Source organism: Theropithecus gelada, chromosome 1, assembly GCF_003255815.1.
Source record: "Theropithecus gelada isolate Dixy chromosome 1, Tgel_1.0, whole genome shotgun sequence".
Taxonomy (NCBI): domain Eukaryota; kingdom Metazoa; phylum Chordata; class Mammalia; order Primates; family Cercopithecidae; genus Theropithecus; species Theropithecus gelada.
This window is the reverse complement of record NC_037668.1, coordinates 27,389,154-27,403,813: the sequence shown is the minus strand read 5'-3', so window position 1 is coordinate 27,403,813 and position 14,660 is coordinate 27,389,154. Positions and strand designations below refer to the sequence as shown.

The 14,660-nt window shown below is 38.0% G+C and overlaps 1 protein-coding gene across 1 annotated transcript in view; it reads right to left on the bottom strand.

The window, feature by feature from the left end:
- The window catches only part of ATF6 (activating transcription factor 6), a 210,081-nt gene that overhangs the window by 169,184 nt on the left and 26,237 nt on the right, over positions 1–14,660 (bottom strand). Inside the window, exons 5-7 of the mRNA XM_025388269.1 lie at positions 14,453–14,582; positions 13,709–13,912; positions 2,752–2,972 (exon numbers count right to left, since the gene is read on the bottom strand). Of these exons, the coding sequence (XP_025244054.1) occupies positions 2,752–2,972; positions 13,709–13,912; positions 14,453–14,582 (555 nt within the window). The remainder of the gene's footprint in view (positions 1–2,751; positions 2,973–13,708; positions 13,913–14,452; positions 14,583–14,660) is intronic.

Here is a 14,660-nt window from a genome sequence, read left to right as displayed (position 1 = left end):
ATTGGTTCTATATTTTCTCATATTTTTAACAGTGATATACTGTTGACCTATATATTTTTAAAGTTCTAATTAATCTTTATCTTTTTTCAGGTCTAAAATAGTTCATTAAAAATACTTTAAATTTACAGAGCCCCCTTAAGAGTACAAAAGCTGAACAGACACGGTTTTTCACACCAGAGAACTAATAAAGGATGTCTGGGTAATAGACCAACATATAATTAATTGGACTATGTTTAGAGAGTATAAAATGGGTCAATGGCATACAGTGATGATTGCCAACATTAAGATGCTCTTTATTCAGACAGTAAGCCTAAAAGTGGGGGGAAAAAAAGGCGGGGGGTGCTCTTCTGGTTTTTAAATACAATGACTGTATCCAAAAACCTCATGTTTAGAAGAAACCTTTCTATATCTTTCCTGCGCCTGTTCCAGATAACTCTTCTGGAACAAGCCAAACAATTCTATTTTCCACATAACAACCCTCCTTTCCTGGAAGATGGCTCCCGGGTCTACTTTCCATCCTCTCTTCTTCAGTTTACTGAATCATTCCAACCCTTAACCCACTCCTCTACCTATGACATGGTTTCTAGATATTCTCTCCATCCTAGCTATGCTTCTCTGGACTTTTCCATGTTTGGGATGACTTAAATTAATATTGTTAATATTTTTTAACAACAGTGATATACTGTTGACCTATGTATTTTTAAAGTTCTATTAGTCTTTATCTTTTTTTCATGTCTAAAATATTTCATAAAAATATTTTAGCCAGGCGCGGTGGCTCAAGCCTGTAATCCCAGCACTTTGGGAGGCCGAGGCGGGCGGATCACGAGGTCAGGAGATTGAGACCATCCTGGCTAACACGGTGAAACCCCGTCTCTAATAAAAAATACAAAAAATTAGCCGGGCGAGGTGGCGGGCGCCTGTAGTCCCAGCTACTCGGGAGGCTGAGGCAGGCTGGGAATGGTGTAAACCCGGGAGGTGGAGCTTGCAGTGAGCTGAGATCTGGCCACTGCACTCCAGCCTGGGCGGCAGTGCGAGACTCTGTCTCAAAAAAACAAAAAACAAAACAACAACAAAAAATTTTTAATGTACTAACATATTACATAAAGGCAACTTTGGATATTTTCTGTTGCAAGTTTCATTTGGTATTATATAAGAAACATTCAAGTTCATAATTTAAAGAGTATTAAAAACAAATTTCAAAGGATTATTTTTAAAAATCCTTTTTCATCATTCTTAACCTGGTTGGTCTCCCATGAAAACCATACTCTTTTCTTATTGGTCACACAACTTTTTAATTGAAAATATCACAGAAAGTTTTTGGATTTTTGTTGTTGTCATTTTTTTTTTTTTACATATTGTAGAAATTTTTCCATGCACCAAAAGGATAGAAAAATAAACACCCAGCTTCCATGATTATCAACATTTTGCCAATCCAGTTGCCTCTATCCTGTGCTCACCACCTTCCCATCCCAGCAACATATTGTTTCATCTTCAACTGAAACACACACTATGTATTAGAGCCTATTACACCATAAGCATTGTGCTTACCTCTTCTAGTCCTCAAAACAAACCAACATAACAGTCAAGCCTAATCCTGTACTGTCCACGATCTCTAGTCTCATAGCAACACTAATTTTCCTATTCCATGTCTTGACATGCATTGTTTTCAATACCTATACAAACGATGGGACTCTTATTCTAGAAATTGGATGCTCTACTTTCACTAGACAATATTCCTTTGTTACGAATTCTTACAATATTGCTGGCTGAGATTTGTGGAGCAATTTTATAATTAAATGGGTCACTGACATGCCGGTTAATAAATTCTGGTAGACAGATCAGACAGTAGTCTGATAAACAACCTTGCATAACCAACAGGATTTTAAAATTACTTTTCAAATGCATTCTACCTAAAAAAAGGATGAGGAAGTAATATTAACAACTGGTAGTATCCATTTTTATTTTAAAGAAAACATACACACTTTGCTTTCCCAATCATAACTTTAGAGAATCCACTGTTTCACTATATAACATTCATTAAATTTTAGGACCAAAATGTTCAATTAGTGTTTAATACATAACATGAGTTATTTCCAATCATTTTGAAAGAAAGCAAGAGTTAGTTCACAAGTGCGGTCACTGGCTTTAGAGAGTGACAGGTCTTAGGAAACCAACTGATTTATAAATCATAAGAAATCCCTACAACATGCTAGAAAATTTAAAGGTTTGCAAAAATGGGAAAGTACCAAATAATCACGAAGAGACAGAATTCCTAGGAGTAGCAAGTCATCATTATGAAGTGGTGAAAACCCTTCAAAAGGGCAAGGAAGAAAGCTAAATATAAAACCCGCCTGAAAAGTTGTCTATAGACTCTTATCTGAAGAGTTGCTAAAACATTTCAATCAGGAAACTTTGAATCTATAAAATATTAATGGATGATTGGGTTGAGGGTGTAAGGGCTTGAAAAGAGTAATAAGAGGGTTGGTTCTAAAGAAGAAGTAAAGAAGAGGGAGGTATGCATACTTCGCTTTTCATCAAACCACTTGACTTTCAAAAACCTTTTCACTTAGATTCTAACATAGTAAGCCTTACCCTAATTTTCCTCCAAAGACTAGATGTGCAATTCAGCACACTCTTTTATTTGATGCAATATAAGAAACTCTAAAAAAAAAAAAGGCAACAAAAGCAAAAGGTGTTTTTTGTTGGTTTTTAAATCAGGCATTAAGAGAAGCACTAAGTTTCAAAACTTACATCTGAACCCACATTTCTCATGGTACTTTGTAGGACAGGTTTAGTCACAGAAAGTTTTCCATTCACTGGGCTATTCGCCGAAGGGGCTGGTACCACATTCACCACGTGATTAGGTAGCTGTGTGACTCCCCCAGCAACAGCAAGGACTGGCTGAGCAGAGGGCAGAACTCCAGGTGCTTGAAGTTGTACCACAGTAGGCTGAGACAGCAAAACCGTCTGACCTGCATTAGAAAAAAGAAAAGCAATCAGAGGGTACACAACTGTTGTGGCAGGGGAAGCAGCTTATAATTAGGTCTCTTCTGCAGACGTAATGGGTAACATCAACACCAAGGGATTTGACACCATCAGTTAAAACATTGGATCAATAGCAGCACACACTTACGGTGACTTTGTTATGTTTTTAATGGGACCAACTAAATTCATCTCTTTGAACTATCATTAACAATATACTTTCTTATTTATCTTTATCAACTAAATAGCTATCAAATTTGCTGTAATCCCTGGATTTCTAAGAATTAACCTCTGAAATTTGTTAGTGCTAAAAGGATGTCTTATTATAAATAACAAAGGATTTGTCTTATTATAAATAACAAATCTTTTACACTGAACATGGAGAGTCATGTATTCTAAATTAATAGGATTTACAAATGCACACAACACCAAAAATATCTGAACATAAATGTAGTAATAGTAACTCAGTACTAGAAGAAGAAGGAGCTACAGGCCAGGCACTGTGGCTCACACCTTTAATCCCAGTGCTTTGGGAGGCCAGGAGTTTGAGACCAGGCAAGGCAACATAGTGATATGTCTCTATCACAACATAGTGATATGTCTCTACAAAAAAAAAAAAATGTAAAAATTAGCCGGGTATGGTATGGTGGTATGTACCTCGAGTCTTAGCTACTTGGGAGGCTGAGGCAGGCAGATCCCTAAAAAGGACAAAAAAAAAAAAAGGACTACAAATACCAAAAAACTTAAAACCATGTGAGATTAAATCTTAGCTAATAATCATGGTAAACATAAATCTGTGATTCAAAATAGTCTGTAGATGACACCAGCCCTTTCCCTCTTCCCCCAAAAATGGCCTTCAATTCTTTTCAGAGTCTTTGGATGTATCATTATTTTAAATTTATGCTAATTTGAGGAGAATTAGTAGAGGTTGAACATCCTTAATCCAAAAACCCAAAATCCAAAATGCTCCAAAATCCAAAACTTTTTGAGTGCTGACACAACTCCACAAGTGGAAAACTCCACACTTCTGGTCTCAAGTATTTTGGATAAGGGATACTCAATCTGTAAAAATGACAATGAAGATGGTGTTGTTAACTCAGCAGAAAAAGTGCCTATAGATGGCATGGTAAAAATGTGTGATGGGCCTAGTGAATGACTAAAGCAGCATACAGTCATAACAGAAAAAGAAATCATGTCAGTTTATAAAATCAGAAAGAGACTTCTAAGACAAAAACTTGTTAATGAGGCAGATGACTCCATAGAAAACATTTCTAGAAGTCATCCAACAGAATGCCTCCTCATCCCTAGAGGACCCACTTCCAGTCCCTCAACTGCTTCTGACGTTTCTTCTCACCTGAAGACACAAAATAGAGGGTACAGTAGGCTTTTAATGAAAACATAGCATCAAAAACAGAGACTGAAAGCTGCCATTTTTTGTTGTTGCTGTTGTGCAGTAGCTGACACTTCTATTCTGGTGATTCTACTGTCCTGTCTAGTTACCCTGTACACGTTATTTTTCCACTGTATTAATGGTATGTCATAATTTTTGTTAAGTTCTTTTTTTTTTTTTTTTTTTTTTTTTTTTTTTTTTTTTTTTTTTTTTTTGAGACGGAGTCTCGCTCTGTCTCCCGGTCTGGAGTTGCAGTGGCCGGATCTCAGCTCACTGCAAGCTCCGCCTCCCGGGTTCACGCCATTCTCCTGCCTCAGCCTCCCGAGTAGCTGGGACTACAGGCGCCGCCACCTCGCCTGGCTAGTTTTTTGTATTTTTTAGTAGAGACGGGGTTTCACCATGTTCACCAGGATGGTCTCGATCTCCTGACCTCGTGATCCACCCGTCTCGGCCTCCCAAAGTGCTGGGATTACAGGCTTGAGCCACCGCGCCCGGCCAATTTTTGTTAAGTTCTTATGTGTGAATTTGTGAATAAGTGTAACAACATGATTGCTTGTCAGTAGCATATGAATTTAGAGCCAGGAATGATGGTGGTGCCAAACAACTACAGATTGTCCACATGAGATAGTGACAACTGTGCTTTCTGATGGTTCAATGTATGCAAACTTTGTTTCATACACAAACTTATTTAAAATATTATATAAAAATTACCTTCAGGCTATGTGTATAAGATATACATGAAACATAAATGAATTTCATGTTAGACTTGGGTTCTGTCCCCAAGATATCTCATTATATATATGCAAATATTCTAAAATCCAAAAGTACCCAAAATCTGAAACACTTCTGGTTGCAAGCATTTCATTTAAGGGGTACTAAACCTGTACCATTAACCTAAAGACTTATACAACTCATAACACTAATCTATTAAAAATTTTACTTGCCTGCTAAGTGCTTCCTTTCAGATCTGGCAGATTTTTACAAGGTGTTGAAAGCCTTGCCTAACATCCACAGCTGCTTCAGCCTATCTAACAAAATGAAGGTACTAAAATAACTGGCAACTATAATCCCATGTAAATTTATAATTTAAGAAAAAAAAAAGCATTATGCTTTCAAACAGGTTGACACATGTAAAACTCAGCTCAGTATTTCAAAGGATCGGGGAAAACTAAAAATCAAAATAAAGATTCAGAACACCTGTTTGTCAAGAACATCTGTCTTAGCTAAAAAAGATAACTTATAAAAGCAAAGCCCTTATTTCAGATGGCCTCAAAAAACACACTGAAAGTAGCAGAATACAATAAGCAGCATTTTATCCCAGATAAGAAGATCTAAAAATAATTTCATGGATTTGGAGTAGAGAATACGTATTAATACTTGGGCATAAATGATCGTTAAACATTTTTACCTTCTTATTTTCCCTTGGACTCAGTTTTTCTTTCCCCCACCTTTTACTTTAGGTTCAGGGGGTACACATGCAGATTTGTTACATGGATAAATTGCATGTCACAGGTGTTTGGCACTCAGATTATTTCATCACTCAGGTGATGAGCACAGTACCCAACAGGTAATTTTTTGATCCTCACCCTCCTTGTATCCTCCACCCTCAAAAGTAGCCCCTGTTGGACGGGCGCGGTGGCTCAAGCCTGTAATCCCAGCATTTTGGGAGGCCGAGACGGGCGGATCACGAGGTCAGGAGATCCAGACCATCCTGGCTAACACGGTGAAACCCCATCTCTACTAAAAAATACAAAAAACTAGCCAGGCGAGGTGGCAGGCGCCTGTAGTCCCAGCTACTTGGGAGGCTGAGGCAGGAGAATGGTGTAAACCCCGGAGGCGGAGCTTGCAGTGAGCTGAGAACGGGCCACTGTACTCCAGCCAGGGAGACAGAGCGAGACTCCGTCTCAAAAAAAAAAAAAGTAGCCCCTGTTGTCTATTGTTCCCTTTTTATATCTATGTGTACTCAATGTATAGCTCCCACTTATAAAAGAGAGCATGCGGTATTTGGTTTTCCATGCCTGCGTTAATTATCTTAGGACAATGGCCTCCAGCTCCATCCATGTTGGTGCAAAGACCATGATTTCATTCTTTTTTATGGCTGTGTCGTATTGAACGGTGTATATGTACATTTTCTTTAGTTCACCACTGAGCGGCATCTAGGTTGATTCCATGTCTTTACCATTGCAAACAGTTCTATGATGAACATATGTGTGCATATGTCTTTATATTCCCTGGGGGGTATATACCCAGTAATGGGACTGCTGGGTCAAATGGTAGTTCTGCTTTAAGTTATTTGAGAAATCTACAAACTGCATTCAGTGGATGAACCAATTTACATTCCCAAAAGCAATGTATATGCAATCACTTTTCTCTGCAATCTCACCAGCATCGGATATTTTTCAACTTTTTGATAGTAGCCATTCTGACTGATGTGAGATGGTATCTCAATGTGGTTTTGATTTGCATTTCTCTAATGACTAGTGATGTTGAGCATTTTTTCATACGCTTGTTGGCCACGTCTATGTGTTCTTTTGACAAGTGTCTGTTCATGTCCTTTGCCCACTTTTTAATGCGGTTGTTTGTTTTTTGCTTGTTAATTTAAGTTTCTTACAGATTCTGGAGATTAGACCTTTGTTGGATACACTGTTTGCAAATATTCTCTCCCATTCTGTAGGCTGTCCTATTACTCTGTTGATAGTTTCTTTTGCTGTGCAGAAGCTCTTTAATTGATTTTTATTTATTTATTTTTGAGCTCTGTCGCCCAGGCTAGAGTGCACTGGCACAATCTCAGCTCACTGCACCTGTGGCCTCCTGGGTTCAAGCAATTCTCCTGCCTCAGCCTCCCAAGTAACTGGGATTACAAGCATGCACCACCATGCCTGGCTAATTTATGTATTTTTAGTAGAGATGGGGTTTCACCATATTGGCCAGGCTGGTCTTGAACTCCTGATCTCAAGCGATCCACCCTTGAGCCTCCCAAAGTGCTCGGATTACAGGTGTGAACCACCACGCCCAACCTCTTTAGTTTAATTAGGTCCCATTTGTCGATTTTTGTTTTTGTTGCAATTGCTTTTGGAGTCTTCATCATGAAATCTTTGACAGGGCGTATGTCCAGAACCGTATTTCCTAGATTTTCTTCTAGGGTTTTTATAATTTGGGCATGTACATTTAAGTCTTTCATCCGTCTTGAGTTGGGTTTTGTATACACTTAAAGGAAAGGATCCACTTTCAATCTTCTGCATATGGCTAGCCAGTTATCTTATCACCATTTATTGAATAGGGCATCCTTTCCCCCAGTCTGTTTTTGTTAAAGACCAGATGGTTGCAGGGGTGCAGCTTTACTTCTGGGTTCTCTAACCTAATCCATCGGTCTATGTGTCTGTTTTTGTACCAGTATCATGCTGTTTTGGTTACTGTAGCCTTGTAGTACAGTTTGAAATCAGGTAGTGTGATGCCTCTCGCTTTGTTCTTTTTGCTTAAGACTGTTTTGGCTACTTAGGCTCTTTTTCAGTTCCACGTGAACTTTAGAATAGTTTTTTCTAGGCCGGGCGCGGTGGCTCAAGCCTGTAATCCCAGCACTTTGGGAGGCCGAGATGGGCGGATCACAAGGTCAGGAGATCAAGACCATCCTGGCTAACACGGTGAAACCCCGTCTCTACTAAAAAATACAAAAATCTAGCCGGGCGAGGTGGCAGGCGCCTGTAGTCCCAGCTACTCGGGAGGCTGAGGCTGGAGAATGGCGTAAACCCGGGAGGCGGAGCTTGCAGTGAGCTGAGATCCGGCCACTGCACTCCAGCCTGGGCGACAGAGGGAGACTCCGCCTCAAAAAAAAAAAAAAAAAAAAAAAAAAAAAAAAAAAAAAATAGTTTTTTCTAATTGTGTAAAAAATGTTATTGACAGTTTGATAGGAATAGCATTAAATCTGTAAATTGCTTTGAGCAGTATGGCCATTTTAACACTATCGATTCTTCCTATCCATGAGCATGGAATGTTTTTCCATTTGTTTGTGTCATCTCTGATTTCTTTCAGCAGTGCTTTGTAATATTCATTGTAGAGATCTTTCACCTCCCCAGCTTGCTGTATTCCCAGGTACTTTATATTCTTTTTTTGGCTATCGTGAATGAAATTGCATTCTTGATTTGGCTCTCAGCTTGAACATTACTGGGGTATAGAAATGCTGCTGACTTTTGTACATTGATTTTGTATCCTAAAACTTTGCTGAAGTTGTGTATCAGATCTAGGAGACTTGGGCAGAGACTGTGGGTTTTCTAGGTATAGAATCGTATCGTCTGTGAAGAGAGATGGTTTGATTTCCTCTCTTCCTATTTGGATGCCTTTTATTTCTTTCTCTTGCCTGACTGCTATGGCTACAACTTCCGGCACTATGTTGAATATGAGCGGTGAGAGGGGCATCCTTGTCTTGTTCTGGTTCTCAAAGGGAATGCGCTTCCAGCTCTCATACATTCGTTATGATGCTGGCTGTGGACTTGCTATAGATGGTTCTTATTATTTTGAGGTATGTTCCTTTGATGCCTAATTTGTTTTGAGGTAGACTCCATTCTTTTATGAAGTAAAAACATATAAAATGGAGAAATTACTCATAAGCAGACATAAATATGTTTATGCCAAATACGCAAATAAAAATTAGTAACACATAAAGTAAATAGCATATGACCAAGTGTTAGGTTTTAATAACAATAAGAAATTACAGTCAATCTGGCACTATGAAAATACATATTCATCATATTGTAGAGAAAAAAAAAAAAAAAACAAGAATTCCCAAGTGCTCAAGTCGCAACCAGAGCAATCAGGCAAAACAAAGAAATAAAAGGCATCCAAATATGAAGAGAGGAAGTCAAACTACCTCTCACACAGATGATATAATTCTACACCTAGAAAACCCATAGTCTCTCCCCAAAGGCTCCTGAATATAAGAGCTCTCTTTTAATATAAAATAATATCATGGTCACCCAAAATCATCAAGGTTGTCCTTTTAGTTTCTGTGGATTGAGAAAATACATGATGGAAAAAGGCTGCTAAGAATTTAGTGAAGATTTAAAATGAACTTGGAGTTTATTAGTCAGAAGTATAGCTATACAAATTTGAAGAGCTGTACAAAGATATATGAAACAAATTATTTATTTGGCCTACAGAAAATGTTTGCTTCAAGTATGGATTTACAGATGCTCTGCAAAATGCCATAAGGCTACTACCCCCATCACCCACACCCCAGGGTCCACAATACACAGATTGAGAACCACTGACTTAAACCAATACTTTGAGAAGAGTATTACAGGAAGCCATGTTCTACATCATCTGAGTTTAAAAATTATGATTAAAAGACACCCCCCCAAAATTAAACACCGTTCAGGGAAATTTGGGACTATTTTAAAGAACAGAAGAGGTGTAAACATAATGAATTAGGTAACTTATAAGAAAGAATCCTATTTCTAGCTACAGTTACAGATTTAAAGCCCTGGCAGATAACTTGTACAGAAGGCTTTGTAATATTTCTTAAACTAATTAAGAAAAATCATCCAAATCTGTACTGCCAATTGTGTAATTATCACTGTCTCCTTGCTGAGAGTGCTGAGCATCACACAAAGAAGGAGATGTGTGTGTACCAAAGGCAAGGCGTCTGCACCAAATGTGGCTTCAGTCCTACCAAGCCACTGCTGCCTCCTTTTTTTCCCATATAGTACATCAAGCCTTTTCATTCCAGAGTACCCAAGTATCCTCAAATTACCCAGCATCTAAATCAGGGATACCCTAAATATTCTAGGCATGTTTCGGTTCAACACAGAATGAGGGGAAACAACTAAATATCTATGACAATATGTTCAAGTGAAAGAACAAAAAACTCTCATGGTGACTTGGTAAATGCTGACCAGGCCACAAATTACAACGCAAAGAATTGTCTGGGGCCTTAAATAGCAGCTGAACATAGTTACTACTCTTCCTAGTGTGGAAACAGTTAAAAAGGACATTCCAAAGGCTGTTTATCCATTTCAGCATGCTCAAAATCCTCTCTGGCATTACATGCATAATCTCCTTAATGGAACATGGCTGGATTCAATGCCATACTTTTTTGACTATGTGTAACTCACTGATTTTGATAGTTCTTTCTTTTAAACTTTCTTCAAAGATTTTAAACTATGTATCAAACATTTATTGAACGCCTACTTTGTCTGAAATAGCATAGCTGTGTGACTTTAGGCAAATAATCTGTGCTTAGTGTTCTCATCTATAAAATGGAGATATCAGAACCCATCACCATAGAGTTGACATAAGGATTAAATAAGATAATGCACTTAAGCACTTAGAAGAGTGTCTGGCACATAGTAAGAACTTAAATGCAATTATTATTATTAATCTCCTTTTCTATATAATAATAGCTTCCATATGGGCACTGCATGAGTTATTAATGTATTAGTTATCACAGTGACTGTTATTTAACTGTTTGTGTGAATTTAATTCCCCAATTAAAGTGTAGAATTCTTGAGAGCAAGGAATACATCTGTCATTTTTTTTAAGGCAATACAGTATAGTGATTATTTACATAGACTCCAAGCCAGACCACCTGGGCTCAAGTTCTGGCTCTACTTCTTATTACAGAGTGATCTGGGCAACGTATTTTACCTCTGTCTCCCATTTCAATAATTTTCGCCATCATCTACCCAAAAAGCCCCAAGATAGAAAAATGGAAGTCATCCTAGATACCTTTCTGTCTATCCTTCAGCCTCCTTCTACATGATCCAATTACCAATCTCTATGATTCTACACTTTTAACATCTCTACTCTTCATCCTGGTTCTCCACTTTTACTGATATTCCAGGTTTTCATGATCTCTCATCCACACTACTCAAAACAGTCTTAAAGGACATGGAGGACTGAGAAGTAGAAGTAGGCATAAGTTGTTGCTGGTTGGTAGAAAATGGTGAGCCAAAAAACTAGGAAAAACAAGAGAATTCAAAGAACAATGCCAGATTAGTTGAGCTAGAAGAAGGGATTTATAGTAAAGAGTAATATTATAAAGTTCGAAAACTAAACTAGAACTCCAGGCATGGTGGCTCATGCCTTAACCCCAGAGCTTTGGGAGATCGAGGTGGGTAGATCCCTTGAGCCCAGGAGTTCGAGACCAGACTGAGCAATATAGTGAGACCCTCTATTAAAAAAAAACTAAAAACTAAACTACAGCCAAATTGTGAAGAGTTTTATATTCCAAGCTAGAGAATCTGAGTCTTAAACCTGTGGAAATTATCTCTTCTTTTTCAACAGTAAAATACTTACTACTAGTATTAACATGATTAACCGCATAATGCCTTGCCTATACTTCCCTTCTTCCTCCCTCTTCACTCTCAAATGAATGAAAAACATACCTTAAATCTGTATGTTATTACAATAATACCACCTATTTAGATTGTACTATAAAAACAGACAAGGCGCCAGGCGCGGTGGCTCACACCTGTAATCCCAGCACTTGGGAGGCCGAGGCGGGCAATCACGAGATCAAGAGATCAAGATCATCCTGGCCAACATGGTGAAACCCCCACCTCTACTAAAAATATAAAAATTAGCTGGGCATGGTGGCACGTGTCTGTAGTCCCAGCTACTCTGGAGGCTGAGGCAGGAGAACCACTTGAACCAGGAAGCAGGAGTTGCAGTGAGCCGAGATCACACCACTGCACTCCAGCCTGGCAACAAAGACAGACTCCGTCTCAAAAAAAAGAAAAAAAAAAAAAAAACAGACAAGGTGCAGTTCCTCATATTAGCACATGCTCACAAAAAAATAAGTATAGTCTTCATATCACAGGAAAGCACTGAAGTTTCAAATAACTTGTAATTCAGGTTTCTGGAACTGATAAACTGCTCAGAAAAGAACAGTTTGTCTTCTTACTATAGGTAAGATCTTCCATCACTCAAACATAGTCAATGATCTGCTAAGGGCAAATTCTTAGGAAGACCCCTGCTTTATACACTAGTCATATTAATGTCAGACTTTCTGTATAGACGTATTTTAATAGCTTATGAGAACTAAATGAGTTTCTTCATTAGTTTAAATTCTTAGCCTCTGGGAAGGCACAGATCCTTATGAGATCCTAATGAAAGTTTTGAAGACTATCCCTAGAATAATCCAAATATGAACATATATTAAATCCTGCATTTTATTTCAAGGAGTTCATAAACCCTTAATACACACTTATAAATCACAAGAATACCTATTCTATAGGATTGCTATTTTTCATATGGAAAAAGCAGCAGTTTTGACTTTGTACTGAGAGGACAGGAATTTCAAACTGGTTTTTGTTTGTTTGTCTGTTTATTTTTGGTGGGACTGATTGATGAATTTCCACTGATCCATCCATTTTCTCATCTAGGTCTTCTTTTTATCAATGTCATATTGTCTATGACCATGTAATAGAACAAAGCTAAAAGAGTATCTGGAAATTAAATTTATCAAATTTACCCTCATTAAAACTATGCTCCAAAAAACGAGCTAACTATTTACAATTGGAGATGAGATACAGTCATAAAAGCAAATGTAACAGTGGTATTTATTTACAACCCATACCCCATTATCGCCTAGTCACATCTGGTGCCAACAAACTAAATCCAGAGAAAAGAATGTTGCACAAGTTTTCTTGAACTCAATGTACACAGACATCAGTATGAGTACAATGATGACTAACCTACCTATGAGATCTCCATACGCAAATGACTCCTATATCTGAATAGTACCAAATCCTCAGACTTGAACTTCTTTCAATTATGACCTAAACCTCTTGTAGAATCACAAGTATATGAGGCCATCTGGTGGATAAAATATGAAACACACAAATTCTTAGCTAGTTGAAAACAGAGTTCATATCTGCTCATAGTGACCAGGTCAATATACTGTTTACTAAACCATGCACCCTCCTCAGAGATTAAGGGCTTGATTCTATTGCTATCACACACCTGAAATGGACCCTATTATTTTAAATACTCCTTAAAAACAAAAAAAGTTCACAGCCACAAAAATCTGGCTGACCTGAACTCTGCATTCAACTAGCTAAAAATTTGTGTTTCTGTATTTAATCCACCAGATTAAAATGGCACCAAGAAAATGTCCCAGATTTTCAAAATAGCCATCGGATGTAACTGGTCTGGAGAGCTATATCCCTTGTTATGACAGGAACCATACATTAGTCATCTCTGCAATGTCCTCATAACCAAATACATTCCTGACAAACAGCACGTGCTCATAAATTATAACCTGAATTAAAACAAATCAGATGACACGACCCTTACTGCCCTCCAAATAAACATACACAGCCTTAAATTCTGCTCAGGTACCTTTAGTGGGTGCAGGTTGTAAACTGATAATTGGTGGCTGCTTTGCCAATGGCATAAGTGTTGGTACTGTCTGAATAATGATGGTTTTTGCTGGAACGCTGGAGTTTGTTTGAGTCTTGGGTGCTGCTGGAAGCAATAAAGGCTTGGGTTGAATTGAAGGTTTTGAATTCACCTGAATTTTTTTCTTTGGAGTCAGTCCATTTTCTGGAGAAAAAACAGACAAACCACAAGTCAATGTGAAAGCAATTAAGCAAGCCCTAAAAAACAGATTCTATCACACACCTTGCTACAATACATATACCTGAATGAACTGAAGAAAAGTACTTCAACTGTTACCTTCTTTTCTAGCCAAGCTGCAGTTTTGGGAATGGGACACACTAACTGGTAAAGGAGAAGAGCTAAAATCGCGGAATAACACCCAGAGATTAACAGGTAACAAACGTCATGGTTGAATGGCCCTCCATTCAGTTATCTTTAACAGAAACTTTGAAATCTCTCCTGAAGATGGTGGGGTCTGAGTCTATTTTAAAGTATCTTTCACCTAATAAGACAGAGACAACCAAAGATTATTTCTCCCCTTTCCTCTCCACAGTAATCACTCACAACAAACAATATAGGTCCACCAATTAAAAAACAGCAAGCCAGCCTAATAAACATAAACTTAATCCAGCATTTTCCTTTAAGAAATGGAACTTAAGCTCAATCTGAAACAGAAATAACAGAAGTTAGGAGATAGAGTAATACCAGTCTTGTTCCTAGGACCAGTGACAGGCTTATCTTCCTTCAGTGGCTCTGCTGAAGAGGGACTATTAGAGCTTTCACCATATAAGGAAAGAGGAGACATCTGAGAACTAGAAGACAAATCCAACTCCTCCTGTAGCAAAATAAAAACAAAGATTAATGGGTATAATCCTTAAGCAGCAAATTGCATAGAAAAGGAGGAGACCCATAT